This window comes from Podarcis erhardii (genome assembly GCF_964252035.2).
Source record: "Podarcis erhardii genome assembly, chromosome: 1".
Taxonomy (NCBI): Eukaryota; Metazoa; Chordata; class Lepidosauria; order Squamata; family Lacertidae; genus Podarcis; species Podarcis erhardii.
In genome coordinates, this window is record NC_138497.1 from 42758188 (window position 1) to 42784527 (window position 26340).

Genomic DNA, 26340 nt, shown 5'->3' on the forward strand with positions numbered 1-26340 from the left:
GGCATCAGAGGACCAATCATAGTTCTCTAGAAGAACTGCAAGTGCTTCCTGAGGTTACCAGAGGGTGTAAAATTAGGGATTGTGGACGTGCCATTAGTTGCACCACATGCAAGCAAGCAAAGGTGAGGGGGTGCAGTTACCCAAAGGTGGAACGGGTAACCACTAAACCTTTTGAGCTGGTTCACATAGATTTGGCCGGTCCTGTCAAGGAACCAAGTCTGGGAGGGGCCAGGTTTCTGCTAACTTTTTTGGATGATTTTTCGCAGAGCACCTGGACCCACGGCCTCAAATCCAGGGAGGATGCAGCACAGCTGATCAAGAGCTGGGTTGAGGGGGTGGAACAGAGATTCTCCACCAGGGTTCAAGCGATCGTCAGTGACAGAAATGCTAGGTACACTGGTTCTGCTTTGCAGCAGTTCTTTTACAGAAGAGGGATACGTCACACAGTTACTTCACCCAGTAAGAGGGGGGTGGCAGAGCTGAGAAGTGAAGCTCTGGTTAAGGCTGGACAGGTGATGCTGAAAGAAGCCAGGTTACCTCCAAAGTTTTGGCTGGAGGGAATCCGATGTGTGTCGTTCACCTGGAATCGTGTCTACAACTCACTGTTAGGTGACACACCGTACTCGTTGTTGAATGGCAGGAAACCCCAGGTTCACTTTCTGCGCAAGTTTGGATCTCCTGCGGTTGTCCCTGTGCCTAAGGCTTTGCAAGGGCCAGATGGAGCCAAAGTCCAGAAAATGATCTTCTGTGGGTATGAGCCAGACGCTCGTGCATGGAGATTTGCTTACCCGTCAGGTGATCAGAGTAAGGTGCTGATCAGTAAACACGCTGATTTCTTTGAGCAGGATGAAAGGCCAAAGATTTCTGCACAGCGTGATGTTCTTTCAGAATGTCTCTCTGATCCAGAGGACAGTTCTGTTGAGGAGGAAGAAGAGGCTGAGTCTGCTGATGACGACCAGGTCACTGACCAGGGTCAGGAGCAGGGTGGGGCGTCTCCACAAGTTGTTAGGAAAGGACAGCCCAAGAGTGAGCCTAGTTCTCCTGTAAGTGTAATGGAGAGGATTCGAAGACGCTTTAAGTCAGAGGGGGAATCCTGTGATGCAGAGGACACACCTGCTGGTGACAGTGAGCCAGAGGAAACACCAGAGTTTGTGCCTAGGCGATCCAGTCGCACAACCAAGGGTATTCCACCTGAGAGGTACCAGGCCACAGGTACGTGGGTAAGTTTCGCACAGTGCGATTCTGAGAGTTGTGAGGTGATTCCACAGATGCCCAACAGGTACGCCAAGGTAGGGCGCAAGGCATTGGGGAAGGGATTGATCTCACAGGGTGTTGCTGAAGATGTTACACAGGTCTTGTCAGAAAGCAACGCAAGGGGGTGTGTGAGGGTTCAGAACTTAACTGGTTAAGTGTTCTGAGCTGTGCGTCACTTTCCGATGTCAGCTATAGAAGCTGGGAGGAGTCTGTACTGTTGTTGTTCTCTCTGTGTCTTGAGAGAGACGGACATGGCTGCAAGCAGTGATGGACAAATGTTTGAATAAAAGCTGTAAATAGACGAATCTGTCTGTGTATGCTTGCATGGAGCAAGGGAGAAAAAGACTGTTTTACACCGCTGTATGCTACTCTGCTAAGCCGTGGCCAAAGAGACAGCAGACTTACTTGCGCAGCTGAGAAAGAAGCGTGCCGGACGCTGCGAATGACTGATTGGGATCGTAAAGCTGTCTGAGTACACGGCTCAACGGTCAAGCTATCAAGATCGTTATCTCGCACAACCCAAGGTACCACTGTACAATGTGAATAGGGCCTTATTAATAGTTTCTTACTGCTCATGAGAATATGTACTTGCGGGCACACAGGTGAGGTTGTCAAATGGAAAACCCAGTTTTCCCTTCTGAATTTATTCCAGAAAAGTACAAGGTGTCTGACAGATTGCTAAACTGCCTTTGTTGTAAATATACCTAGGGAGGAGGCCGGGAAAAGAGGAAATACATCTTTGGCAGTTCTATTGGTTTTAACTTGAATGGGAGAGGAAATTATTCTGATGCAAGGCTTTTATTTTATTTTTTAGTTTCCTGTTTTACCTGGGGCCTTGCTGAGAACTTGGATCTTGTCGGAAGGCAATACCATGACAGAAATATTCTTAATTGAAATGTATCGCAGCATCAGCTGTGACTGTGTGAGATGTGGCTGGCTTCTCAGACTCCAAATAAGAAGCACTATCTTTTGAAACTCTTGTTTCTCCTTTAGATTTGTTATCTGAGTTTGAATTAGCTGTGTAAACACTATACATTTAAAGCACAATTGAAGCACATCCCCCCCCCCAAATTTTTTTGCTAAGAGTTGCTGAGGACGGTAACTCTGTGAAGGGTGAAGTACAGGGCCCAGAATTCCTTGAGGGAAAGAATGTGCTTCAAATGTACCTTAAAGGTACACAGCCTCAGAGGTGCAGACTCCTCCTCGAGGTCATCTGCCAATCTAAAAATTGCAGGGCAGGCTTTGCCATGAAACAAGTTGAAGGAGTTGCTTCAGGCAGGAGATTCCAAAGAGGGGTGTGATTTTTTTCCTGTCTCTAATCTCAAAATCTGCGTATGCCAGTCAAAGGAGCAGGGGAGGTTTGCCACCAGACACTTTCCTTCAGATATGGAAATGCTGAAGACAGCCTTGCTGAGGAGAAGTGGTGTGAAAGAGCTACGTGACAGTTGACTGCTATCATCATCACCATATTTATTTAGAGACAATACAGATGTGACACGGGTCCCTGCCCAGGAGGATTTTGTCCCTTGCTAGATGGAAAAGTGCACAGGAGCATTTCGGGGTGATAAGGCTTCCTCTTATCTTGGGTCACAAGCCACACGGGTTGTTTGCTCATGGCAGCAATCCCTTTGCAATGTTGTTGACGTTTGAAATTTGTTTGGCAGATGACCCTCTTGTTTCCAGTTTTGGAGACCTGGAGGAATTGTACTTATTGTTTCAACTCAAGGTGGTCTGCAAACCACCAACTTTGCCCTGTCAAGATTCAGTTGTAAAAGTAGTAGTGGGTGCACAACACAAACTGTCCTTTTCATCTTGCTTCCAGAATACCTGTTCAGGGTGAGAGGCTGGGAGGAGAAAGCAAAGATCCCAGGTGAGAAATGAGAGGGATTACTACCTTCTGTGGGTGGTAAGGGCTAAGAACTACCTTTAAGAGAGGACTCTGTATTCTAGTTGAACTTTCTGAAGCTTAAAAAAAAATTATTTACATCAGTTTTATATACAGTGGTACCTCGGGTTACATACGCTTCAGGTTACAGACTCCGCTAACCCAGAAATAATATCTTGGGTTAAGAATTTTGCTTCAGGATGAGAACAGAAATCGTGTGGCGATGGCACTGCGGCAGTGGGAGGCCCCATTAGCTAAAGTGGTGCTTCAGGTTAAGAACAGTTTCAGGTTAAGAACGGACCTCCGGAACGAATTAAGTACGTAACCAGAGGTACCACTGTATCTTATTGTATCAAGAAAAGCTTTAATAAAAATCTTAACCTGGAATACAAGTTCTCTTTCAGGATCTAATCCAATCTTCTCTCTGCTGAGATTACAGGATTGGCTCAAAACTGGAATTGGGGGCGTGGACTTGCCTTCATTGGAGGTTTTTAAACAGAGGTTGGGTAGCAAGCTGCCAGGGATTCTTCAGTTGTGATCCTGCACAGCGGAGACTCGGACTAGATGACCCTTTGAGTCCCTTCCAACTCTTCAGTTCTCTGATTTGCCGCAATATCATGCCTAAGTAAGATTTTTAAAAATTGCTTGTGAGGTGTGTCAGGTATGAGCCGCTCATCGCAGCAAACTCTGGCCTGATTCTTTCCAAAAGCGTATAAGGAAGAGGCTTCCTTGTGAGTCCCGCTTTTTCAACACCTGCCTGGGCAAAGGGGGGCGTTTGGCATTTTCATATCTGCTCCTTCACAGCAGCTGGCAAGCTGGCACGCTGGCACAAGGAGAGTGTCGGTGAGGAAGCAGCTGCGAGGAGGATGTATTTCTGTGCATGTGTAATGCTGAACCAGAATCTTTCTGAAGCTCAAGAGATGGAATTGTGGGGAATTTTTGCCTGAAGCGAGGGATGTTTCCCTCCTCCTGAGACAAGCAGCAGCCTGCAGTCAGAGATGGGCAGGGACTAAGCTGAATCTTCTGAAGAGCAGAAGCACACAGGGCAGGAGCCGATCTTCAAGGTAAGACCCCGGTTCTACTTCTAGTAAAGGACCAGGGTCCGGGTGAACTTCCCCTTCATGTAACAAGAGTATTTATGTAGAAGTGTGGGGGGGTTTTTTGGTGGTGGTGGGGTGTGCCTGGGAAAAGTGGAAGCTGTCATGTTCCAGACCTGTCTGCGCTATTAGCTGCCGCTCCCTTCTCAGACTTAACAATTTAAATCAGCCAATGGGAGCCATCTTTTCAAACCTAAAACCACCAACAAGTGGAGGGAAGACTTTTAACCCTAGAAAGGCAGCCTTTAGCTATAGCCAAACCACAGCAGACAGGATCTGGTTGGCTTACATCCCTTATCCAAAGGGTCAGGGACTTTATTGAAGAATACTAAAAGCAGATAAGAATGGTTGAGCCTGAAATTCTGTAAGCTGAACACACCACCATAGGAGATCGAAGTGTTTGTGTGTGTTGGGGGAGGGAGCGGGGCTCTGCTTTTATTTATTTCTTTTTTTAAAAAGCTAATAATTTTAAGCTGCTAATGGGTCCCTTTTATGTACTTAAGATGTGGGCTTAAGATGGTCATCCTTGAGAACTGGATAGCTCCTGTTCTTTTGCAGTTTGATCCCATATAATAGGAACAAGAGATTAGGAACCTCCAACAGAGCCAAACCAGTAGCCTAAATAAGCAGCTCTCTCTAGATTATTCAAGGTTACTGACAGCCATTATTTTGAGTTCAAGGGGTATAAACAATGTTGGTTTTTAATAATGGATTTTTTGAATGCTCTGCATATACTTGTCTGAGCAGAGGGGAGGGGAGGTGTTTTTTCTTTCTAAAAAGAAATTAATCAGAACATTTTCAATTGATTTTTTTAAAAGAGTAAAATACTGGGAATGGTTTCCAGAGCAATAGCCATGGTAGATTGTTGCAGCGAAGATAACAACGAACCCTATGGCACCTTAAAGGCTAACAAACGTTATTATAGTGTAAGCTTTTGTGGACAAACTCTAGTCCATGAACGCTTTTGCTGTAATAACATTTGTTAATCTTTGAGATGCCACAAGACTCTTGCTGATTTTTAAAAAATAACTGGGAATATGTTCCAGATTAATTCTTATTTCTGTATCGTTCTTCCATTAAACTTCTGTTTCTGCTAATAGAGTATATTCACTGGCTGTTAGAACAGACATGCTCACTGGTCTGGGCAGAACAGATTATAGATATGTTTCATGCTGCTCCCCTCCCTCACTTTCATTTTCTTGATCCCTGCACATACTTTTGAGATGCTGGTGCTTAGAAATGTTTTCCATTTCTCTCTCTGACTAGTCTGTAAACTGTGTGTGCTCTCGTAAGCGAAATCTACTTAGATGTAGGGAAACTGGTCTGCTCAGTGCAGGTGCAGAGACACACAGTGGAAGTGTCCAGAATAATTTATATCCTGCCAGCGAGAGATCCTTCACCCATCAATTTAGGTTCTGTTCTCTGTGAATCTTTGGCTATGGTGACCGGCCACAGTACGTACTTGGTGGGCACAATACTTACCTCTCTGTTTTGGGATTGCCCTGCTTTGTAGGTTCATATGCAATATCTGAAAAGTCTGACAGTTTTAGTAGTGAGAAGCCTTCCTCAACCTGGGGCCTTTTTATTGTGCATTCATGATGATGTAGGGTCAGGTAATGCACCTTTTTCCCTGCAAAGGTTTCAGGACGGACTGTGTGGTGTAGTGGTTAAGAGCGGTGGACTCGTAATCTGGGGAACTGGGTTCGCTTCCCCGCTCCTCCACATGCAGCTGCTGGGTGACCTTGGGCCAGTCACACTTCTCTGAAGTCTCTCAGCCCCACTTACCTCACAGAGTGTTTGTTGTGGGGGAGGAAGGGAAAGGAGAATGTTAGCTGCTTTGAGACTCCTTCGGGTTGTGATAAAGCAGGATATCAAATCCACTGAACCTTCCCACTGAAAGCCTGTAACTTTTTATATTGCAATGTTCCAGGTTTCTTCTGTTTTGCTTTATAGCTCAAGAGTGCTGCTTCAGATGGCAATAATGCAGTCACATTGGCAGAGACTGACTTAGGGGAATGAGACCAGTTTGGGCGCACTGGGTGCAGAGCCTAAGGGGTGCTGGAGGGGGCGCCACAACTATGATGTGGAATGGAAGGCAAGAGGCGGAGAGGGGGGCACTGAATTTCAGCGTTGCACAGGGCACCACTGAAATTTGAGACCCCAGGGTCCTCCACTGGGGAAGCATCTGTTGACATCCCTCTGTCCTGGGAGACAATGGGGAGATTATTGGGTTGTCTTTGTTTTTATTTTATTTTATTTTATTGATTGAATTTATATACCGCCCAGTGCTGGATTTATGTATAAGCTAAAAAATTTAAAGGAAGAAAACAACCCTGGATGTACATTTTCAAACTATAAGATAAAAAAACAAATAAAATAAAACCTACATACAGCAACAGTGGCAAATGGCTTTAGATACCTATAAGGTCCTTACGTTACCATATATTCAACATAAAAAACAGCGACAATTTGTTGTTGACAAAGGACAGCTGAATATATAAAGGGCCCCATTTCCTTCAGTAGCTTACGGCCTCATCAAACCTAAATATGCCCCTGATCCGCCCTGTACCTGCAGGTCTCAGGGCAGTTCACAGAAAAGATCATAATATATAATATCAAAATAAGAACAATAACATCCCCTCCCCCAAAAGCCACATTTTAAAAAGGCATAGGATGTCAATCAGATCAACCAAAGGCCTGGTTAAAAAGAAGAGCATTCCACAGACGGGGAGCCACTGCAGAGAAGGCCAGTTCTCATGTTTCCACCCTCTGGACCTCTTGAGGAGGGGGCACACGAAGGAGGGCTTCAGAAGATGATCTCAGGGTCCGGGTAGGTTCATATGGAAAGAGGCGGTCCTTGAGGTATTGTGGTCCTGATCCATATGTATTTAGTATTGTGATTTTATGTTGTGAACTGCCCTGTGATCTATGGGTATAGGGCAGTATCCAAATTGGGGAAGGGGAAGGGGAAGGGGAGGGGGAAGGGAAAGGGAAAGGGAAAGGGAAAGGGAAAGAAGATGTGGAGCACCTCTGGGCCTTCAGATGCTGTTGGACTCAGTAACACCTGGAGTGTGAACAGCGCAAAGGAGAACAGGGCTGTGTAGAAGAGGGGATGTTGAAAGCTGGAGCTTTTCATGCATGGAAGAAAAATTAGCATCTGTTGAAATTTCTATTTTGGTTATAAACATTTGAGGTAGAGCAGCCCTCTGCGTCCTTCTCTGCAACTTGGCTGCCTCACTACAAAGGTCACAATTCTTTATTCTAGCCATTTCCATGCTTTCTCCTTTGGTTCACTTTGTGGACCTAGATTTTTGCTATCTAGGGAGAGAGGGATAATTAAGAGGAACAGTGTTAATGTTCCTTTGGGATGCAACAGCTTGACAGGCCAGGACCACGTGCTCTTAATTAATATTGATTGCTGCTCTCTGCTAAAGATACTGGTGAAATCCAGGGAATTCGAGTGCAGGTTATTAAAGGCCATTTGTATCTGTGAGTAATTGTTAGCAACACCTCTTGAACCAGCCACGAATAAGACCTCTCAAGGGGATGTGTGAGAGACGGTTGCATAGATGTCACAAACATCATGAGAGGTGGATAGGGTGTGTGTGTGGATTACGTGGTGGAAAAATCAGAGAGTGAACTCTCATGGCGCAAAGTTCAAATACAGTTCAAAGTGGAAGTGGCTGAATTTTGCGAAGACAATGGTCTCCTTTGCTGGTCTCCTTTCATTTCCTACTGGGGCTGTTACTGATGCTGCAGTGCTGTCATTATCAAACTGAAGAATCAGGATAATAACCGGGTGTCCAGGTAGATATTAAAGTAATTCCAAAGGTCTTTCTAGGACAATCTGCTGATTCCCAGTGTTGTGTTCTATCTCGGTTGGATTGGAAAGTCTGAGAATGGAGATGGGTTTATGGCATGCTCCCTAACTCTGACTCTCTTGCTAAAGTAAAGGGACCCCTGACCATTAGGTCCAGTCATGACCGACTCTGGGGTTGCGGCGCTCATCTTGCTTTATTGGCTGAGGGAGCCGGCGTACAGCTTCCGGGTCATGTGCCCAGAATGACTAAGCCACTTCTGGCAAACCAGAGCAGTGCATGGAAACGCCGTTTACCTTCCCGCCGGAGCAGTACCTATTTATCTACTTGTACTTTGACCTGCTTTCGAACTGCTAGGTTGGCAGGAGCAGGGACCGAGCAACGGGAGCTCACCCCGTCGCGGGGATTCGAACCGCCGAGCTTCTGATTGGCAAGTCCTAGGCTCTGTGGTTTAACCCACAGCGCCACCCGCGTCTTACTCTCTTGCTAGGATAGAACTAATTTTAATGCAGCAACAAAGAAATGGTGGTCCTTCTGATGTTGCTGAGCTACATCCTGCAACGTTCCTCCTGGCTCTTGGCTGTGCTGGCTGGGGCTGATGTGAATTGGAGAGGTCCAACAACATTTGGATGGTTCCCTGTCTCTATTTTAAACAATATTCAGTCATGCAGTAAGACCAAGTAGGATTTCCTGTTGAAGTTGCTCCCTGAGAATAGTGCCAATCTCCTCCCTCTGCCACTGTCATTTAAATGTAGCAGTCTTGATTTTGAAATTATTATTATTATTATTATTATTATTATTATTATTATTATTATTATTTTCATCCTCATCATCAATATACTGCCCTTCATCTGAAGACCACAGGGCAGTTTACAACATAAAAATACAAAATGAAAACACAAAATACATAACATAATTTTAAAAACCACCAATAAAACCCCACAATTATATGTTTGGTTCATTTTATAGCTTTTTATCCCTTGGTCTATTTCAGTAAAATCAAAAGCACCAAGAGAGGATGTTAATACTGTACTCCCTCCCCTGTTCCTCTGCCAGCCTCTTTGCTTACATTCCCCTTGTAGTAACGAGCAGGATTCTAGGCTGCTGTTGTTGTTTACACATGGCAGATGTGAGAGGAAAGTAGGTGGGGCAGAATAATCTCCGTAGTCTATCTGGAGGACATGCTCTGGGTTGTCTCACCTGTAGCCTTCCAGATGTCGTTGGACTCTTAACTTCCATCATTCCTCACTACTGGCTATGTTGGCTGGAGCTGATGGGCACTGGAGTCCAGAGTATTTAGAGATTCACAGGTCCGCCACCCCTGGTTTAAAATGCCAGGGATAAACTCTGTGGATGAAGATTTGGCAACCTTAAATCAAAGCAGGCATCTTCTAAGGATGTAGATCTAGAACAAAGCATCCTAAAAGAAAGTCTTGTTTTGCTGAGAACCAGTTCAGACATTAGGTAAATTAGGTAAAGTGGGTGTCTTGTAGTTCTGCGGCAATTTGTGGAGAGATCAGGATCTCTCCCTTGGTGAGATCTGTGAGCTCTGGAGCTCTGCTTTGTTGCTTTTCTTATATCTAAACTGGCTATTAAGAAGGTGGTTGTTTTTCAGCACAGAATGCCAATAGCATGGCACAACTGATGGCAGCAGGCTTGGTTTAGCTGCCTGCTTCCTTCCTTGTGCCACCCAAGTGCCCACCGACTGTTACTAAACTTGATGGCGTTTGCTAAGAGGCAGCCAACAACCGAGGATTCCATTGATTTCATGGGACTAAGAAGGTACAGAGCTTGAAACTGTCCCTTTAGCATAGTTTCGAAGATTACTTGCAGATTCCCAGTTCCACTTCTTATATCTGCTAGAAGCTAGTAGTTGTACCACCTGCCCACTCTCTGCACATCTCACATTTACATACCCTCCAACATTTCTCTGATGAAAATAGGGACATTAATAATAATAATAATAATAATAATAATAATAATAATAATAATAATTTTACTATTTATACCCTGCCCATCTGACTAGTTTGCCCCAGCCACCTTGATCAACATTTGATGAGCGCCGCAACCCCAGAGTCAGTCACAACTGGACCTAATGGTCAGGGGTCCCTTCACCTTTACCTTTTTATCTCCATTTAAGTATCAGTTTTTGAATTGACATGAAGGGATGATAAAATTGTCCGTAGTGAATTGTTCTTACAGATGTCAACCAGTGTTGGAAATGCATGTCCCAAGTCTTAAACTTTGTTCAGAACCCTGGGAGACTCTGTTCATTAAGACTGGCTTTTGAAGCCAGAGAGTCTGAACCAACATGTTGGGGAGAGAAGAGCTCACATTTTCTGAGATTTTAAATTTGCGGCTTAATTGCAATTTTAATGGGATAGTTTTATGTTTGTTTTTTAATTTCATTTTATTTTTACTCACCCCGAGCCTTTGGGAATTAGTGATCTATATTATCAACTAAATATTTTGAGCAATTTTATTCCTCGAGGCTGCTATGGTGATTTTATTAAGGTTGAATTAGAGGCAGAGGCCTCTGTGTTTTTATAAGTTAATAATGGCAGCTTGATTACTGTAGGCTCAGTAAGATTCCCCCAGAGATTCTGCCTCATTAAGTAGCATCTGTGTTGTCTTATTGACAGTCTTCTAGTATTCATTATGTCCCATGAATGCTTTAAAAGAGACAGGTTCTTGCTTTGATTGCTCTCTTTTCAATTCAGAAAGTACAAATTCCATGTAATTTAATCTGTGCCCCACACTATATTACAGCGTATAGTGTTATGAATTAAGGTTGCTGTTCAGTGATAGTCATACTTAGGGCAGGCTTAAGTGCATTGATTTCAGTAGGTCTACTCTAAATATGGCTTAGGTACATCGTACCTTAACAGATTCAATATTACTACAATCTCTGTTCACAGGCTTCCTTAACAATTCTAGATACATAGGGGGGAAAGCTCAAATGGGGAAATATGCCCCTTTGTAGCAGATGTAATATTCTAAGGCAAAACGAAGTAAGTTCTTCACCCATGATGCGAACACATTCTAAGTTTTCATTCCCAGAGAGTGGTAGGGGACGTTTTATCCCATGCTGATGGCCTTTCAGCTGATTCCCTGGTGGCCCGCTGGAATGTGGAGTTAACCAGGGCTATCGACTGTCTGGCTCCGAAGCGCCCTCTCCGATTGCATGGAGCCTGGACAGCCCCGTGGTTTTCCCCAGAGCTGAGGGCGATGAAACAATTGCTGAGACGGCTAGAGCGCCGGTGGAGGAAAACTCATTCTAAATCGAACCGGACACAGGTTAGAGCTCAGCGTCGAGCCTACCAAGTGGTGATAGCGATGGTGAAGAGGACCTTCTTCACCGCCTCTATTGCATCTGCAGAAAACAGCAGCAGGAGACTCTTTCAGACTGTTCGCAATTTAACGGAACCACCTACACCACTGGGGCCTGGTAAGGACCCCAAAATCTCCTGCACTGATTTTGCAAGATGGGCAGGGTATAAATAATAAATTATTGTTACTATATTATTATTATTATTATTATTATTATTATTATTATTATTAGCATTTTTGGTCCTATTTTCATTAAAATAAATCTTAGACAGGGGAACAACACCAAAGCGCAAATACATCATAATCATCATCCAGTCTTAAAACAAACAAAAACAATAAATATAAATCAAGTCACAATCCAGTTCAACGAAGGTGAAATCGCTTCCCAATAAATCATCCAAATGCCTGAGTAAATAGAAATGTCTTCAAAAGAAGCATAAAACCTATTACGGTCAGCAGTGGCTGCACCTGTTGAGGGTTGGCACTGCGTAACTGGGATACCCTATGGAGAATGTCCTCACACAAATAGCACACTCAGTAAACGTGGTGCAGTTAAAAGGGTGTTGCCACCTGATCTTAATGTATATAGGCTGCTATATCTGGAGCAGGCAAGCTAGTAAGTATCAAGGTATTAAGCTGTGTAGGACTTTATATGTCAATACAAGCACTTTGAACTTTATAACTTGTAATGAGACATCACCATGTGAAATACTAGATCAGGGAGCTGTTTTCCATGCCAAGGATGCATGTTTGCTCTCAAACCTGCTTCACCTGCCTGCATTTTAAAGTTCAACACACATCCGAATTCATGGGATTTTGTATGAAATTAAATGCTGAAACCCACTCCTAAACATGTTGCTCGGAAATTTAGAGCACTGAGATCAATAGGACTTGCTTCCACATCATGTGTTGTGAAGATTAGGGTAGTCTAAAATGCAATGGTAATAAAGATAACTCATTCCTGACAACTAACGTGTCATCCAAAAATGATCTGCTATGCTAAGTTGGCAACTACTGGCGTCTGGAAACACTTCCTTTATTTTTTAAATTTTTCTCCTTTTGGGACACCACAGAGCCCCACGTCATCATGGCTTCTTGGGGTGGGGGCTCAGTGAGCATCTCAATGCTACGATTGTCTAATGGTCAGCTTGACTGGCAACTTAGGGTACCAATATGGACTTGGGTATATGAGCCACCCGGACATAGGTACCAACTCCCTGGGGCCCTGGGTGCCCAAGCACCCACAAAGCTCCCCATGAAGGGGCCAGGGCCATGCACGCCGCATGGCACCCACGGTACCGGGCACCCGCAGTAGCAGGGCCAACCTGGCACTCCTGCACCCAGATATGTTCTTCAGGCACTCCTGACATTGTTGACTTTCACAGTGAAATCTCAAGCCAATAATAACTGGAAGGAAATTGTTGATACCGGATTCAGTGGGAAATGGGATTACACAAATTGGAATGCTTCTGTGATGGGAGTTGCTCTCTGCTTATTCAACAACCTGCATGGCTTATTTATTTTAGCAACATGTTGAAAGAGAGTATAGAATTGGCCTTTGACCAAACTTGGACAATATTATCTACAGAAAACATTGCTCAAATGTTTGGATAGTTACTACTGTAATAGCTTCTGTCTCAACGCCTTGCCAAGAACAGGACACTAAATGCTTTATGTGCAGTCATTTTCTTGCAAGGTTTTCTAGTGTGGTTGGGTCCTTAAGCAATTTTGTCTTAAGTATTTTGCTCTTCTGTTTATTGTCACATTCCTTCAGTGACAATCCTGAACGCTAACATCTCTCACTGGCACCCACGTAAATGAAAGTCAGGTTTCCCCATGTCAAAGAAGTGGAATGAGGATGCCTTTTGTTACCCCCCCAACCCCCCCCCCACAGTCAAGCTTTTAGAGTGATGACAGAACATGTAGCCATTATTTTGATAGTGATCTCTGTGACTATTGCAGTACAGACAATAGATAATAATATGGAAGGCTGCTCTGTAAAGACAATAATACCAAAGATGGCACAGCCATTCTCTCTACTGTAAATTGACTTCTTGCAGCAATTTTGTGCTTACGTGTGCTCCTGGAAGCCTAATTTTTGAGGGTTACTTTAACTTACAGTGGACTAACAAATCCAGGCCAGCTTGTTGAGTCCTTTCCATGGCCCAGTTTTATGTGCATAACTACTACAAAGCACCAATTAAAAATTATACTTAGAATCATAGAATCATAGAGTTGGAAGAGAACACAAGGGCCATGGAGTCTAACCCCCTGCCAAGCAGGAAACACCATCAGAGCACTCATGACATATGGTTGTCAAGCCTCTGCTTAAAGACCTCCAAAGAAGGAGACTCCACCACACTCCTTGGCAGCAAATTCCACTGTCGAACAGCTCTTACTGTCAGGAAGTTCTTCCTAATGTTTAGGTGGAATCTTTTTTCTTGTAGTTTGGAACCATTGCTCCGTGTCCGCTTCTCTGGAGCAGCAGAAAACAACCTTTCTCCCTCCTCTATGTGACATCCTTTTATATATTTGAACATGGCTATCATATCACCCCTTAACCTCCTCTTCTCCAGGCTAAACATGCCCAGCTCCCTTAGCCATTCCTCATAAGGCATTGTTTCCAGGCCTTTGACCATTTTGGTTGCCCTCCTCTGGACACGTTCCAGTTTGTCCGTGTCCCTCTTGAACTGTGGTGCCCAGAACTGGACACAGTACTCCAGGTGGGGTCTGACCAGAGCAGAATACAGCGGCACTATTACTTCCCTTGATCTAGATGCAATACTCCTATTGATGCAGCCCAGAATTGCATTGGCTTTTTTAGCTGCCGCGTCACACTGTTGGCTCATGTCAAGTTTGTGGTCAACCAAGACTCCTAGATCCTTTTCACATGTACTGCTCTCAAGCCAGGTGTCACCCATCTTGTATTTGTGCCTCTCATTTTTTTTGCCCAAGTGCAATACTTTACATTTCTCCCTATTAAAATTCATCTTGTTTGTTTTGGCCCAGTTCTCTAATCTGTCAAGGTCATTTTGAAGTGTGATCCTGTCCTCTGGGGTGTTAGCCACCCCTCCCAGTTTGGTGTCATCTGCAAATTTGATCAGGATGCCCTTGAGTCCATCATCCAAGTCGTTGATAAAGATGTTGAATAAGACCGGGCCCAAGACAGAACCCTGTGGCACCCCACTAGTCACTCTTCTCCAGGATGAAGAGGAACCATTGATGAGCACCCTTTGGGTTCGGTCAGTCAGCCAGTTACAAATCCACTAAGTGGTAGCATAGTTAAGTCCGCATTTTACCAGCTTCTTTACAAGAATATCATGGGGCACCTTGTCAAATGCCTTGCTGAAATCAAGGTAGGCTACATCCACTGCGTTCCCTTCATCTACCAGGCTTGTAGATACTTGCAGAACTGAATTAGTATTGGAAATCAGTATTTTTAATAAATGCATAAATAAAATGCAGTGTAACTTGAGCCTCATCCCTGGGTGCCTCTAGATAACCTGTTTATTTAAGCATTCATCCTGATTGGCTTGCAGAAAGCTTACATGGAGGTTAGATTAACACTGGTCTTTTTAAAGCATCAATATCACCAGTATCATCAGCATCTTCCCAGCTCCATATGGCTCATGCTTCATGTTAGTGTACTAAGAGCCTGAATATTTGTGCACTGAATAGTTTGTACAGAGGCAGATGGGCTCAAGTGACTTTCCCAAGGACACTTGGTAAAGAGCAGTGTCTGGAAAGAAGCCAAGCCCTGTACTTTCCTAAAAACAAGGCCGAAAAGCATGACTCTCTGTTTTCTTAAAAAGCTGGATAGAGTTAACTGAGCAGAGTGAATGTGCTGTTCTTGTGAGACCTTAGATCAATAGACAAGATACTATGTGTACCTTGAGGCGTTCTATCTGAGGTCTTTGGACCTAAGTGCTTTTGTGTGCAGTGTCCATTGTTTGCATTAGATCCTTGCAAATAAACCAAGCCTCTCTTATTTGCCGATGGCTTTGGATGACGTGAACTCTGAACTTTTATCTACTTCAGGCGCATTTCCAGTATCTTCCGTGTACTTGGTTTGCTGGGGCTGGGGGGCTGGGTGCATTTCTAGGAGCCTACACAGACTCTCAAGAGACTCTCAGAGCATTTAAACCAGATCGTGTGTTGTGTGGATTTGCAATGCATTAATTATTATTCCTCCTCCTAATATATATTTATATCAACAAGCAAGACTGCTTCTGCTTGGCAATAGCTAGGAAATTCAGGGCTGGTCTTGAAATTTGCAAGCCGGGTGACATGGTGAAGAAATGTCAAGATTCATTAGGGATAGCGAAGGCTCGAAGGCCCTGAGGCTCTGGGGATTGGGAGAGAGAAGAGCTAATGATCTCAGCAAAGTTTTAGTAGGTCAGTCAGCTAAGAAGGTCTGTGCACAGCAGTGCAGGGATTTTGGATCCTGAACTTACCTGCCATGCAGCAGGTGATGGGTGGGGAAAGAGTCTCTCTTTAGACGGCAATGTGAATGGCTTCAAAGTACAATAAGCCAGCCCTGTTGCCCTAGGGAGCCCTCCTGCTTATTCTGCTGTGTAGCGGGTTCCCAGACATCTGCCCCCCAGCTCTCCCCAATGGCACCACTGGGTGTGCAACCACATCAGAGTACCCACTCACAAATCTCAGACACTCCAAGTCTCCCTTTTTTCCAGGGACAGTCCTGGATTTACAGAAACCTTCCTGGTTTCTGATTTGATCCCGGAATGCCCTGCTTTTCTTTAGGACATCCCTATTTTCGTCGGAGAAATGTTGGAGGCGTTATCCAACCCCCGAGCCATCTGAAGACAGTCCTGTATAGGAAAGGTGTGGTTTTTTTATTATAAAATGCTTAATGTTTTATTATGTTTTTATATATGTTGGAAGCCGCCCAGGGTGGATGGGGCAACCTAGTCAGATGGGCAGGGTATAAATAGTAATTATTATTACAGTGGTAACTCAGGTTACAGACGCTTCAGGTTACAGACTCCGCTCACCCAGAAATAGTACCTCGGGTTAAGAACTTTGCTTCAGGATGAGAGCAGAAATCGCGCGGCGGCTGCAGGAAGCCCCATTAGCTAAAGTGGTGCTTCAGGTTAAGAACAGTTTCAGGTTAAGAACAGACCTCCAGAACGAATTAAGTTCTTAATCAGAGGTACCACTGTATTAGTATTATTATTATTATTATTATTATTATTATTATTATTATTATTATTATTATTGAATAGGCTGTCCCTATTTTCATCAGAGTAATGTTGGAGGGTATGAAATCTCAGCACCTTAGCCAGGGATTCTCAACCTGTCACTTTGGCTGTAAACCCTGATGTGGACACTGGAATGGAAAACTCAGGCCCTGCAAACCCCAATGTCAGCATTATCCGGTTCGTTAAAATTCAAATCCGTGCCTTTGCAACGCGCTCCTGTGTGCTTGCAGGGCCACGCCCCGAAGTCAAACTCCTTGCTAGGTGAACGGGAACCCTGCACAAACATGCCAGGCAGGCCTCCGCCCCCTTCTCCTCCACTCTTCTGCTCCCCTTCTGTCATTCTCTCCTAAGTTTTCTTTTGGAGCGTCAGCAAGGAACTCTGCGTGAACTTGAGTTCCTACTTTGCTCTCAGGTGGCAGTGGCAGCCCTGGAGTAAAGGAGCCTTCCTCCTGCTGGGGAGCAGCACGACCAGGTTTGCTTATTTATGAGACTGACTTCTGATTGCTGCTCTCACATCCTATTTGCTGGCTGCTTACGGAGGACTGGATTTGTCAGTTTCAACTAACATCTTCGCTTTCCAGTTGCTTTGCTGCTGAGGATTAACTCTTCGTACGCAGAGCTGCATTAAAAAGAAGAGAGATAAAAGAAAAAAACAACAGAGTGCCAAGGAGGAATATGCTGAGCATTGATGTGCTTGTACGGTGAGGGCGGGGAGCAGTTTGCAAGGCTTCTGCAGCTTCTCCCCCTTCAGGGATTATTCTTGGGTGGGTGGGGGGAAGAAAACTGAAAGCTGAACTCCTTTGGGAAGGCCTTTACTCCATCTTCACTCCTGTAACCCGGCAACAACCATCCACCAATCAGCTTTGCTCAATGGCAGAAGTAGAGTTTGCTAGCAGTCTTTTATTCCTTCTCCCTTGGAACAGTCCTCACCAGCATCATTCCTGATGCACCCTGATCTCCTTTCGCACCCTGTCATTTCCAGGACCTGTGGGAGGTGGACCTGCAAGTATATATGTTAACGCCGTTTACGGGGGTGGGGTGGGGATGTGGTGTCCGTCTGGTGGGTGGGGTAGGATTGGGGGTGGGGGCCGACTCTGTAAACTGTCAGAATACGTGGAAGGAAAATTGCATGGATGAAACTGACAAGGAGAGGGGAAGGGGTTAAAAGATGCCCCAACTGATGCTTCTGAAATCAGTCAGCATGCAAGAAACGTGTCTGCCTGCTGCCTCTATGTATGCAAGACATAATCATCTGTCTTCCGAGGACCTTCTGCCTGGGGGGGGGGGGAACCCAAACCCACCTATTTCAAATTTACTAAGAAAGCCCCTGCCTATATGCCTGGCATACACTTGTCGTATCTCCTGGAATCGTGCACAATCCAGATTTAATTTTAAACTATCAAGGAAAATTGACAAAACGTGGTTGAAACTCTTTTGTATGATTTTAGAGGAGATGCCAACACACATCTCCCGTGATCCAAAGGTAATTGCCACATGTTGTGGTGTCTGTGTGTATATAATTACTTGTCCCACATGAGAATTGTTTGGTAACATTTGCTGACTGCTGCGTATTCTTCTTTGCCAGGGTATTAAGGATTTAGTCTGATCTGAGGCCGAACAGGGAAGAGACAGCGGACTGTTCACCTGGTGAGTGAAAACTTCTAAGTGTCATGGAGCTGGGAAAGTTGAGCAGGATAAGGAGACAGGCGTTTAAAACGTAGGACCTATTTTGTGTGTGCTGTGTACCTCTCGCTGCCATACACATAAGAATAGGTCTGATGCAAAGGATCAGAGAGGTGTGTGTGTGTTTGGGAGGGAAAGGTTGTCCATAGGAGTTGGCCCAAGACATTTTGCTGAATACCAATTGCTGGAAATCGCATGTAGGCAGAGCACTGTTATGCTCATGCCCGGTTTGCAGGTCTCACACAGGCATCTGGTTGGCCACTGTGAGAACAGGATGCTGGCCTAGATGGGCCATTGGCCTGATCCAGCAGCTTCTCCTTATGTTCTTATGATAGCATCCTCCACTGTACATTGCAGGCTAGCATGAGTGGTGAGATCTTTCCTTCAGCACCTTGCTGCCGCTCTCCACCTCCTAATGGAAAGGCCAGCGCTGTGTAAAGCTAGCAAAACAAAAGCTCCACTGTTCTGCAAACACATCAATGGACCTCAGAGGGCAGTTGAACTACCAAGAGGGCTGATCTTAACACCTAAGAGGGTCTGTTGGGAAGGAAGCGGTCTTTCAGATATTTGGGGCCTAGGTCATTTAGGGCTTCATAAATCTATGTGAACACTTTGAATTGGGCCTGGAAATGAAGTGCTGACCAGCGCAGGTGTGTTAACACAGGGGTTATACACGTTCAAAATGGAACCCCCAACCAGTAATCTGGCTGCTGCATTTTGGAACAGCTGAAGCTGTCTTCCAGGGCAGCCCCATGTATAGCACATTGCAATAATCCAGTCTGGAAGCTATCCAAGCATGGAGTACAGTGGCCAAGTCATCTCTATTCAAAAAGGAGGCCATAGTTGGCAAACCAGGTATAGCTGGAGATAGGCACTCCAAGCCCACCAGAGTCTCCTGTGACAATGTTGGACCCAGGGGTAACCCCCCCCCCCAAGCATTTAGTGAGAGGCATGTACATAATGGCCTCTGTCAAAAGATATTGTGTTCAGGTGATTTGCAATGACATGAAAGCTCGCTCTGTGTGTACTATTTCATTGATGATAGCTGTTTCACCCATGGAAATTATCACTTGTAGTCATTAAGTGATGAAATTTTATGTGCAAATGCTGAATTGGTACATTGTATGTGTAGGAGATTGGCAATCATTAGCAATGGTTGGTTGTAAAATATAGTGTAAGACATATTGGCAAACAGTTTGCTGGGTCTGCACCAGTTCAAGGCTTCTCTGCATTCTGCTTCTGTGTGTTGCCCATTCTAACTACATGCAACATGTGAGATCTGTAATTTGTTCTGCCCATATTTAAGAGCATCCATGGGACTCTCCAAAACTGATCGGAGCAGTTATACTTGCCATCAGCCCTGTGGAATTGAGGGAAACTGTGGGGCTAAAGCTTTGGGGGAAAGAGCCACGGCTCAGGGGTACAGCACATGGTGTTGTATGCAAAAAGTCGCAGGCTCAAACCCAGGAACGTCCCCTGCTTAGGGGTCTTAGTTGACCATAGGCTTAGCATGATTAACAGTGTGATGCAGCAGAAAGAAAGCTAATGCTATTTTAGGCAGCGTAAACGTAAGTATTGTGTCCAGATCAATGGAAGTAGTAGTACCACTCTATTCTGCCTTGGTCAGACCACACCTGGAGTACCGAGTCCAGTTCTGGGCATCACAATTTAAGAAGGATGTTACAAAAGGGAGTTAGGGATGTCTAGCCTGGAGAACAGGAGACTGAGAGGTGATATGGTAGCCATCTTCAAAATCTGAAGGGCTGTCACATGGAAGATGGAGCAAGCTTGCTTTCTACTGTTCTAGAGGGTAGGACCTGAACCAATGGATTCAAAGAAAGCAGATTCTGACTGAACTTTAGCAAGAACTTTCTGATGGTAAAAGCTGCTGGACAGTTGGACTGCTAGACTCCTTCACTGGAAGATTTAGCAGTGATTTCTGCATTTCAAGGAGCAGAACTGGATGAACCATGGGTTCCATTCCAACTCTGCAATTCTATGGTTCTTCTACCACCACCTTTCCAAAGCAAACAGTTATTCCTTGAAGTTCCAACTCGGCTCTATTCCAAGGCAAACTGAGGTGAGCTTGGGAGAGGTTGCCCATCCCTAGATCACAGCAAGGCCACATTCAAAAAGGTCACTTTCAGAATATTCCAATCATTTCATTTGTCCACACCCTAAGATTTTATCTACAGAAACGCACAGGCTCACTAAATGGAATTTGCCATTCATATTATTAAGAGCCAATATACCCCCTAGCCATTCATTTAAAAATGAGAAAAGAACAAAACAACAACAATGCAGTTTAGGCTTTCATTTATATATTATTTTTTTACCCTTTCAGCCCTCTTGGTATAATTTTTCACAAGACACTGCACTCTTGCAGTTTCTTTCTCATCTGTCCCCAAATACACCCAGCAATATAGCAAATAGTTTTTCTTTCTCACTCACTCTCTGTCTCCCTCTTAAGCTTGTTTCTAATGGAATGGTAATCTGTGTCCACAAAAGGATTTAGAGCATTCCACCATCAGTTTGCAGTGCCATTGGCATCTTTAAAATGCCAGGAGCAGAGCGTCGTTATTGGGGAGAAAGCAATAAAATGCAACATACTAACAAAAAGTGACTGTACATTGTGACGGAGGTGGGTGAAGGATTTTTCCCCCAGTAAGGAGGCAAACAAAATGTACAACATCCTGGCTCTTCAATGGAGTAAGGCAGAGATGGAGTACCTGCAGTCCTGCGGATCATAATATCCAGCCATTGGTCGGGGCGATAGGAACTGTAGTTCAGGAACATCTCTGGAGGGCTACAAGGTCCCCCAGCTCTGGACTAAGGAATTCAGTCATCTGAGCTGCCTCCACATGTACTGTAGGAACCTCCCTTCGAATGCCAAACCATGGCTTCCATCTTCCCTGCCTCCCCACCTCCCAATCTTAGATTGCAAGGTAAAATCTGATTTACATTATTACACCCCTTTGGGAAAGGGCCCATCATTTTTGCTTGTCTGCCAGGTGCTACAAATATCTGTGTTTAGGTATAAATAATGATAATACCGAATGGTTTCTGTGAGTCTGCAAGGCTGTGTATAGTGTAATATACAGTGGTACCTCGGGTTAAGAACTTAATTCGTTCTGGAGGTCTGTTCTTAACCTGAAACTGTTCTTAACCTGAGGTACCACTTTAGCTAATGGGACCTCCTGTTGCTGCTGCCGCACGATTTCTGTTCTCATCCTGAAGCAAAGTTCTTAACCCAAGGTACTATTTCTGGGTTAGCGGAGTCTGTAACCTGAAGCATCTGTAACCCAAGGTACCAATGTATTGGGTATACAAATACAGCTGTACAGGAGAATTTCCTGCTTTCTGTTTAGCAGCTCTGGCCTGCATAGTAATACAATAACATTCATCAGCCTTCTAATGAGATGTTGGTCTTAATAGCTGGAAATCTGTAGCATCTCTATAGCTATGAGGATCAAGGGAAATATCTGAAATCATTTCTGCTGAATAATTAGCAACCAGAGGAAAGTAATCTCTCCAGTAATGAGTAGAAGGCTCCTTTTTTCATTTGGCACAAGTCTTAAGTTTTCTTCTGTTCCCCCTCAATATATACCCCACTAAGGAACAAAAGTACACAAGACTTAAATTTGACTTTGCATCTAACATGTGAGGTTCTGTTGTTGTTTTTTTTAAAAAGCAAACTGTATTCATTGGGGAGAGCTGGAAATTAATGAGATCAAGGCTGGCACGGAGAGGAAATGTAACCCTTTCTTCCTCTGCAGCAGTTGAGGAAAATCCCACTTATGATGCTTGTATTTGCTTTGAGGACAAACACTCCATTGGTGGCAGTGTGGGATTTCCTCCCAACACAAATACTAGTTTGAGATGATAGTTCATCCTCCAGGAATACAATAGGGGAAGAAGGGTTAAATTCCCTCTCCACAGCTGCTAGGATCTTATTAGTTATCAGCTCCCCTCTCTCAGCTGATGCAATTTGGATGCTGACCTGCCCCACCCCACACTGGCGGGGTGGGAGATGCATTTAACCTCACCTCATATCTAGCTTGTTCCTAATACTTCACACCTGCTGCCTTCAGATTGGTGATATTGCTATGCTTGTTCTTCGGCCTGTAACAAAGAAATTAGAACAAATAATTAAAAGTATTGTCAAAAGAAGAAATGATAAACAACAACAACAACAACAACAACAACAACAACAGTTACCTCCAGTTCCTTTTTGTTATAGTAGTAAAAAAAAGGAAGAAATGCCAGTACTCATATCTTGATCAAAAAATCTGACGAAATGGCTGCCATGGGCAGTTGTAGGGCAGGAGGTGAAAGCAGAGAGATCACAAAAAAGCCACTGGTTACTGCACCTATGGCTTTAGAGATCAACATAGGCAAAGAAAGGGGGAGATCCCACAAACAAAATTTCAGTAGCAGGAAAGACAGCAGAAGGAGGGAAGGAAGAAAAAGAGAGAGAGGAAAAGTTAATAAGCCTGGGGAGGGGAGAAACTAGGACTCTGATGCAAACTAGGAGTCTGTGCAAGCATTTCAGTTTGCCAGATGGAACAATCCGCCCCTCTCTTCTGGCATCCAGCTCTGGGGTTTTCCTGACACCCCGCCCCCCCAGCCAATTTTTTTGGGGGGGTGCGGCGGCGGGGGAGGCAGAGAAAGACCCCTTACGCAAGCAGAATCCCTAATGAAGCTGATGGGCTCCATTAGGTGAACCCCACTCAGGGGCATTTTCCGATGATCGCCCTGCTCAGAGTAGACCTATTGAAATGAACGAAGCTGTTAGTCACGCCCATTCTTTTCCACGGGTCTGCTTTCACACAGCTCACAAATGCACCATGCGGCCAGGGGGCTATCGCAAACGTGACGCTAGATCCCCGCTGTTAACATGCACAGCGAGCCCGTGCCAAGAGCGAATATTTGGGCATATTTTCTGGCAAGCTGGCCATTTCCCGGGCCACACACTCCCAGCCCCCGACCCTTTCCTTCTCCCTCTCCCCACTCCCCTCTCCCTGACGGTTCCTGACCCCCTTTTTTCCTCCCCTCTTGCCTCGCCCCTCCTTCCCAGCTGGTCCCTCCTCCCTCTTGCTCTGAATCTGCCGGCTGTGCTTTTCCTCGCAGTCACTGGGAGATGTGACAGCCTTTGGGATTGTATTATCTATGAAAAAGCTATATCCGGAGTTGAAAAAATCTTGACGTGGCTCCCGGGCAGCAGGGATGGATCGTGGAGAGAATCTCAGTCTCGGGCGCCTTTTCCTTTATGGCAGGGACTGATTATTTCCGCTGGTGGCTGTTCTCTCAGTACAGATGTGAGCACTAAACGGGGGGGGGGGATAGGTCGGGTGGGGGGCAGCAGAGACTAAAGACTAGCATGTTACTGAAATGTCAGTGTCTTGGAGGTACAGACTGTATGTCAAAAAGGGACCTTCTCTAATTGCTTAAGCCTCAGGTATGCATTTTACATTTACTTACCAGGTCCAAATCCAGTTGTGAATTAAAATTGCTCTTGTGTGTTCTTTCTCTACCAGCTCAAAAAGTGTTTGATTTAGGCTTTTTGTATATATATATATTATATTAAATGAGTGGGGGTGGGGGTGAGAAATGCAAATACGCTCCATTAGTGCTGGAAGCAGAACTGTAATGCACGAGAACAGTGTGGCTTCAGCAAAATGCAAAATGTAAGCAGGTTATTAAAACTGAAACAGGAGGATTTCTCTCTCTCTTTAAAATCAGTTTTTGTGCATGGTGGGTCTCTCCCCCTCCCAGCAATCTTGCTAGTCTGACCTTTTAAACCATGTCCACCTGTCTGGTATGAGGCTGTGGTCTAAGATAGCTGAGATAGCTGGTGGAAATAAAACACAAATGCTGCTAGGAAACCCGAGGTGTTATGAATGCAAAATTGGGTGCAGTTTTCAACATCCTCACTACTTGTGAGCAAATATGTGTCTGCTATTGAAGGTGCCCATGTGTCTCTCTGAGCCAGGTAACTGTTGCATCTGCAGGTGTAACTGCCTTCCTTGAGTGTTTTTTTGGGGGGAATTGTGGTTGGATTCTGGCAGTCTTTGTGGGTGTGGGCTTGAGAGCTGGCCAAGAGTTCCAGACCACAACTGCAGTGTAAAAGTGTTTAGTCCATAACTCAAGAAGACTTTGAGTCATAGAAGAACACAGTTGTTAATAGCTGCTCACCACAGCCATGGTTCCTTCGTTCTTTTCTTTTCAAGGCATCTGAAATTACTGAAGCATTGTTTTGGGGGTGTTGGGAAGGAAGGAAGAAATGGTCCGGGGTCCAAATAACCTTAAAATTAGTTGGAGCTGAAGGGAACCTGGAGGAATATTAGCATGTTGGTCACTGGTTGATCTTTTGTCTTGAGAATGAAGGAAGTTTCAAATGCATATTTTGAATGAGGCATGGCAGCAAGTTGGAGGAAAAGTTATTGAAATTCACTAGGTTGGTGCAGGTGGATGAGCCAAATGTAAGATAAGAACATCAGAATAGTCTTGCTGGATCAGACCAGTGGCCCATCTGGGCCAGCATTCTGCTCTCACAGTGGCCAAGCAGATGCCTATGGAGAGCTGCTGCCAACCCGTGTTGAAAATACTGAGCTAAATGGGTCAGTGGTCTAGGCTCAGTATAAGGCAACTTCCTGTGTTCTGGACATAGTGACCATTAGATTCTAGCAATGGTCGCTATTGCTGGAATCCAGAGCCATTGAGAATGCAATGTTATACCCACTTACCAGGGAGTAAGGCTCTTTTGACTCATTGGACTTCTGAGTAAATATGCATGGGGTAGTACTGTTAGTCTCATGTCTGTGGGCTGCCTTGAATGTGTCACGCAAGAGACATTTGCAAGCTGTTGGGAAATCATAATGTGGCAAAAAGGCTGACTGTGACTTGACTACATGTCACACAATTTCCCACGCTAAGGTGGCATTAGTGTGGCTCATTTCACCTTCTGTGCACAGGCCCTTGGTATGGGAGTGGCTCCATGGGAATAGCCAGTGAGGAGAAAAAGGAAGAGCAAAGTTTAAAGTAGCAAGATCACAAAATTACTGAGTCTGTTAATGATGTTGTTTGTTGTTCTTCTTTTGTGCTGAAGTGGGGCTTTCTGTTGGATGTTGAAGGGCACATTTGGTTGGCTTGCCACTCTGCTTTCAATGCCCAAGGTAATAGGAGGTGGTGGTTTTGTGTGTGTGTGGTTTTTACAATTATGGCTATATTGAAAATAGCTTGGGGGACCACAGCTGACTGGACTTTGGGGACAATGGTGTAGATGACAATGTTTTAGATGACATTACTTCCTACATCAGACTATTTATCAAGATAATGATAGGTATTACTCATACTCTCTTGACAGCTGAGACACTTGTTTAATATCAAGGGCACAACTTCCTGAACTCTTCTTATGACTCCTGGCTAACTCACTTTCATTTAGTAGCTCATTTATATTGATGGAAGCTTCATGATGCCTTGGCATCTTTCTGTTGCTACCAGCAACATTGCTAGGCATATATCATTCTTAGACATAGGAGTGGGCACTCATTTTTTTGTTTAAAGGGTTGACACTATAAGCTTAGCCTTCAATCTTTCCCGCCCACAATGAACCAATTGCCAGCTTTAGTCCAGTAGAAGCTGTTGACAGTAGTCAAAAGTAATCTTTTGGAACAATCTCTACCTCATGGATTGCCTCACTAACTGGGAGTATATCTGAGGGAACTACAGTGACACCCCTGCTGATGGGAGTAATAAGTAAGCAGTGAGCATATGCAAAATGCATATTGCTATTTATACCAAAATCGTCCTCTGTTTGTTGTCATGAAGCACCAAATTCAGGCAGTTATTTGAAAGGAGAAGTGTTAACAGAAGAATGAGTGACAGCAGGTGTGTTTGTGTGTGATGGAATGGCGAGTGGAGTCAGAGTGAGTGACAGATACTCTCCATCTCTCGAGAAGGGCAGTTAGGAGACAGTTGGGCAGAGAGAGAGAGAGAGAGAGAGGAGCTGTTGAGTGGGAACAGAAAAAGAGAGAGAGGACTGCTTCAAAGGC

At 44.6% G+C, this 26340-nt stretch overlaps 1 protein-coding gene and 1 long non-coding RNA gene across 18 annotated transcripts in view; one reads left to right on the forward strand and one right to left on the reverse strand.

Annotated features, from left to right (window-relative positions):
* Positions 1–1788: 1788 nt before the first annotated feature.
* On the reverse strand, positions 1789–26218 carry LOC309344956. Of its 8 annotated transcripts, XR_014157950.1 has the most exons (4): positions 23133–23227; positions 22333–22408; positions 9255–9401; positions 1789–3098 (listed from the first exon to the last, which is right to left on the reverse strand). It is a non-coding gene; the product is annotated as an uncharacterized lncRNA (long non-coding RNA). The 8 variants fall into 8 exon arrangements; XR_014157951.1 differs by lacking the exons at positions 1789–3098; positions 23133–23227 and adding an exon at positions 26087–26218 and having other exon boundaries at positions 8931–9401; XR_014157952.1 differs by lacking the exons at positions 1789–3098; positions 23133–23227 and adding an exon at positions 25349–25455 and having other exon boundaries at positions 8931–9401.
* Positions 3453–26340, forward strand: part of LOC309341544 (serine/threonine-protein kinase PAK 6-like) — a 46369-nt gene continuing 23481 nt past the window's right edge. For 2 of the 10 annotated variants that reach the window (XM_081861149.1, XM_081861152.1), the window contains exons 1-2: positions 17141–17304; positions 18189–18250. Coding sequence is in view for 1 of the 10 variants with exons in the window: in XM_081861144.1 (XP_081717270.1) it covers positions 23556–23604 (49 nt within the window). In the remaining 9 variants the exon portion in view is untranslated. Of the gene's footprint in view, positions 4204–17140; positions 17305–17402; positions 17610–18188; positions 18251–23439; positions 23605–23645; positions 23745–26340 lie in introns of those variants that run through there. The other 8 variants (XM_081861147.1, XM_081861146.1, XM_081861151.1 and 5 more) reach the window with 8 other exon arrangements.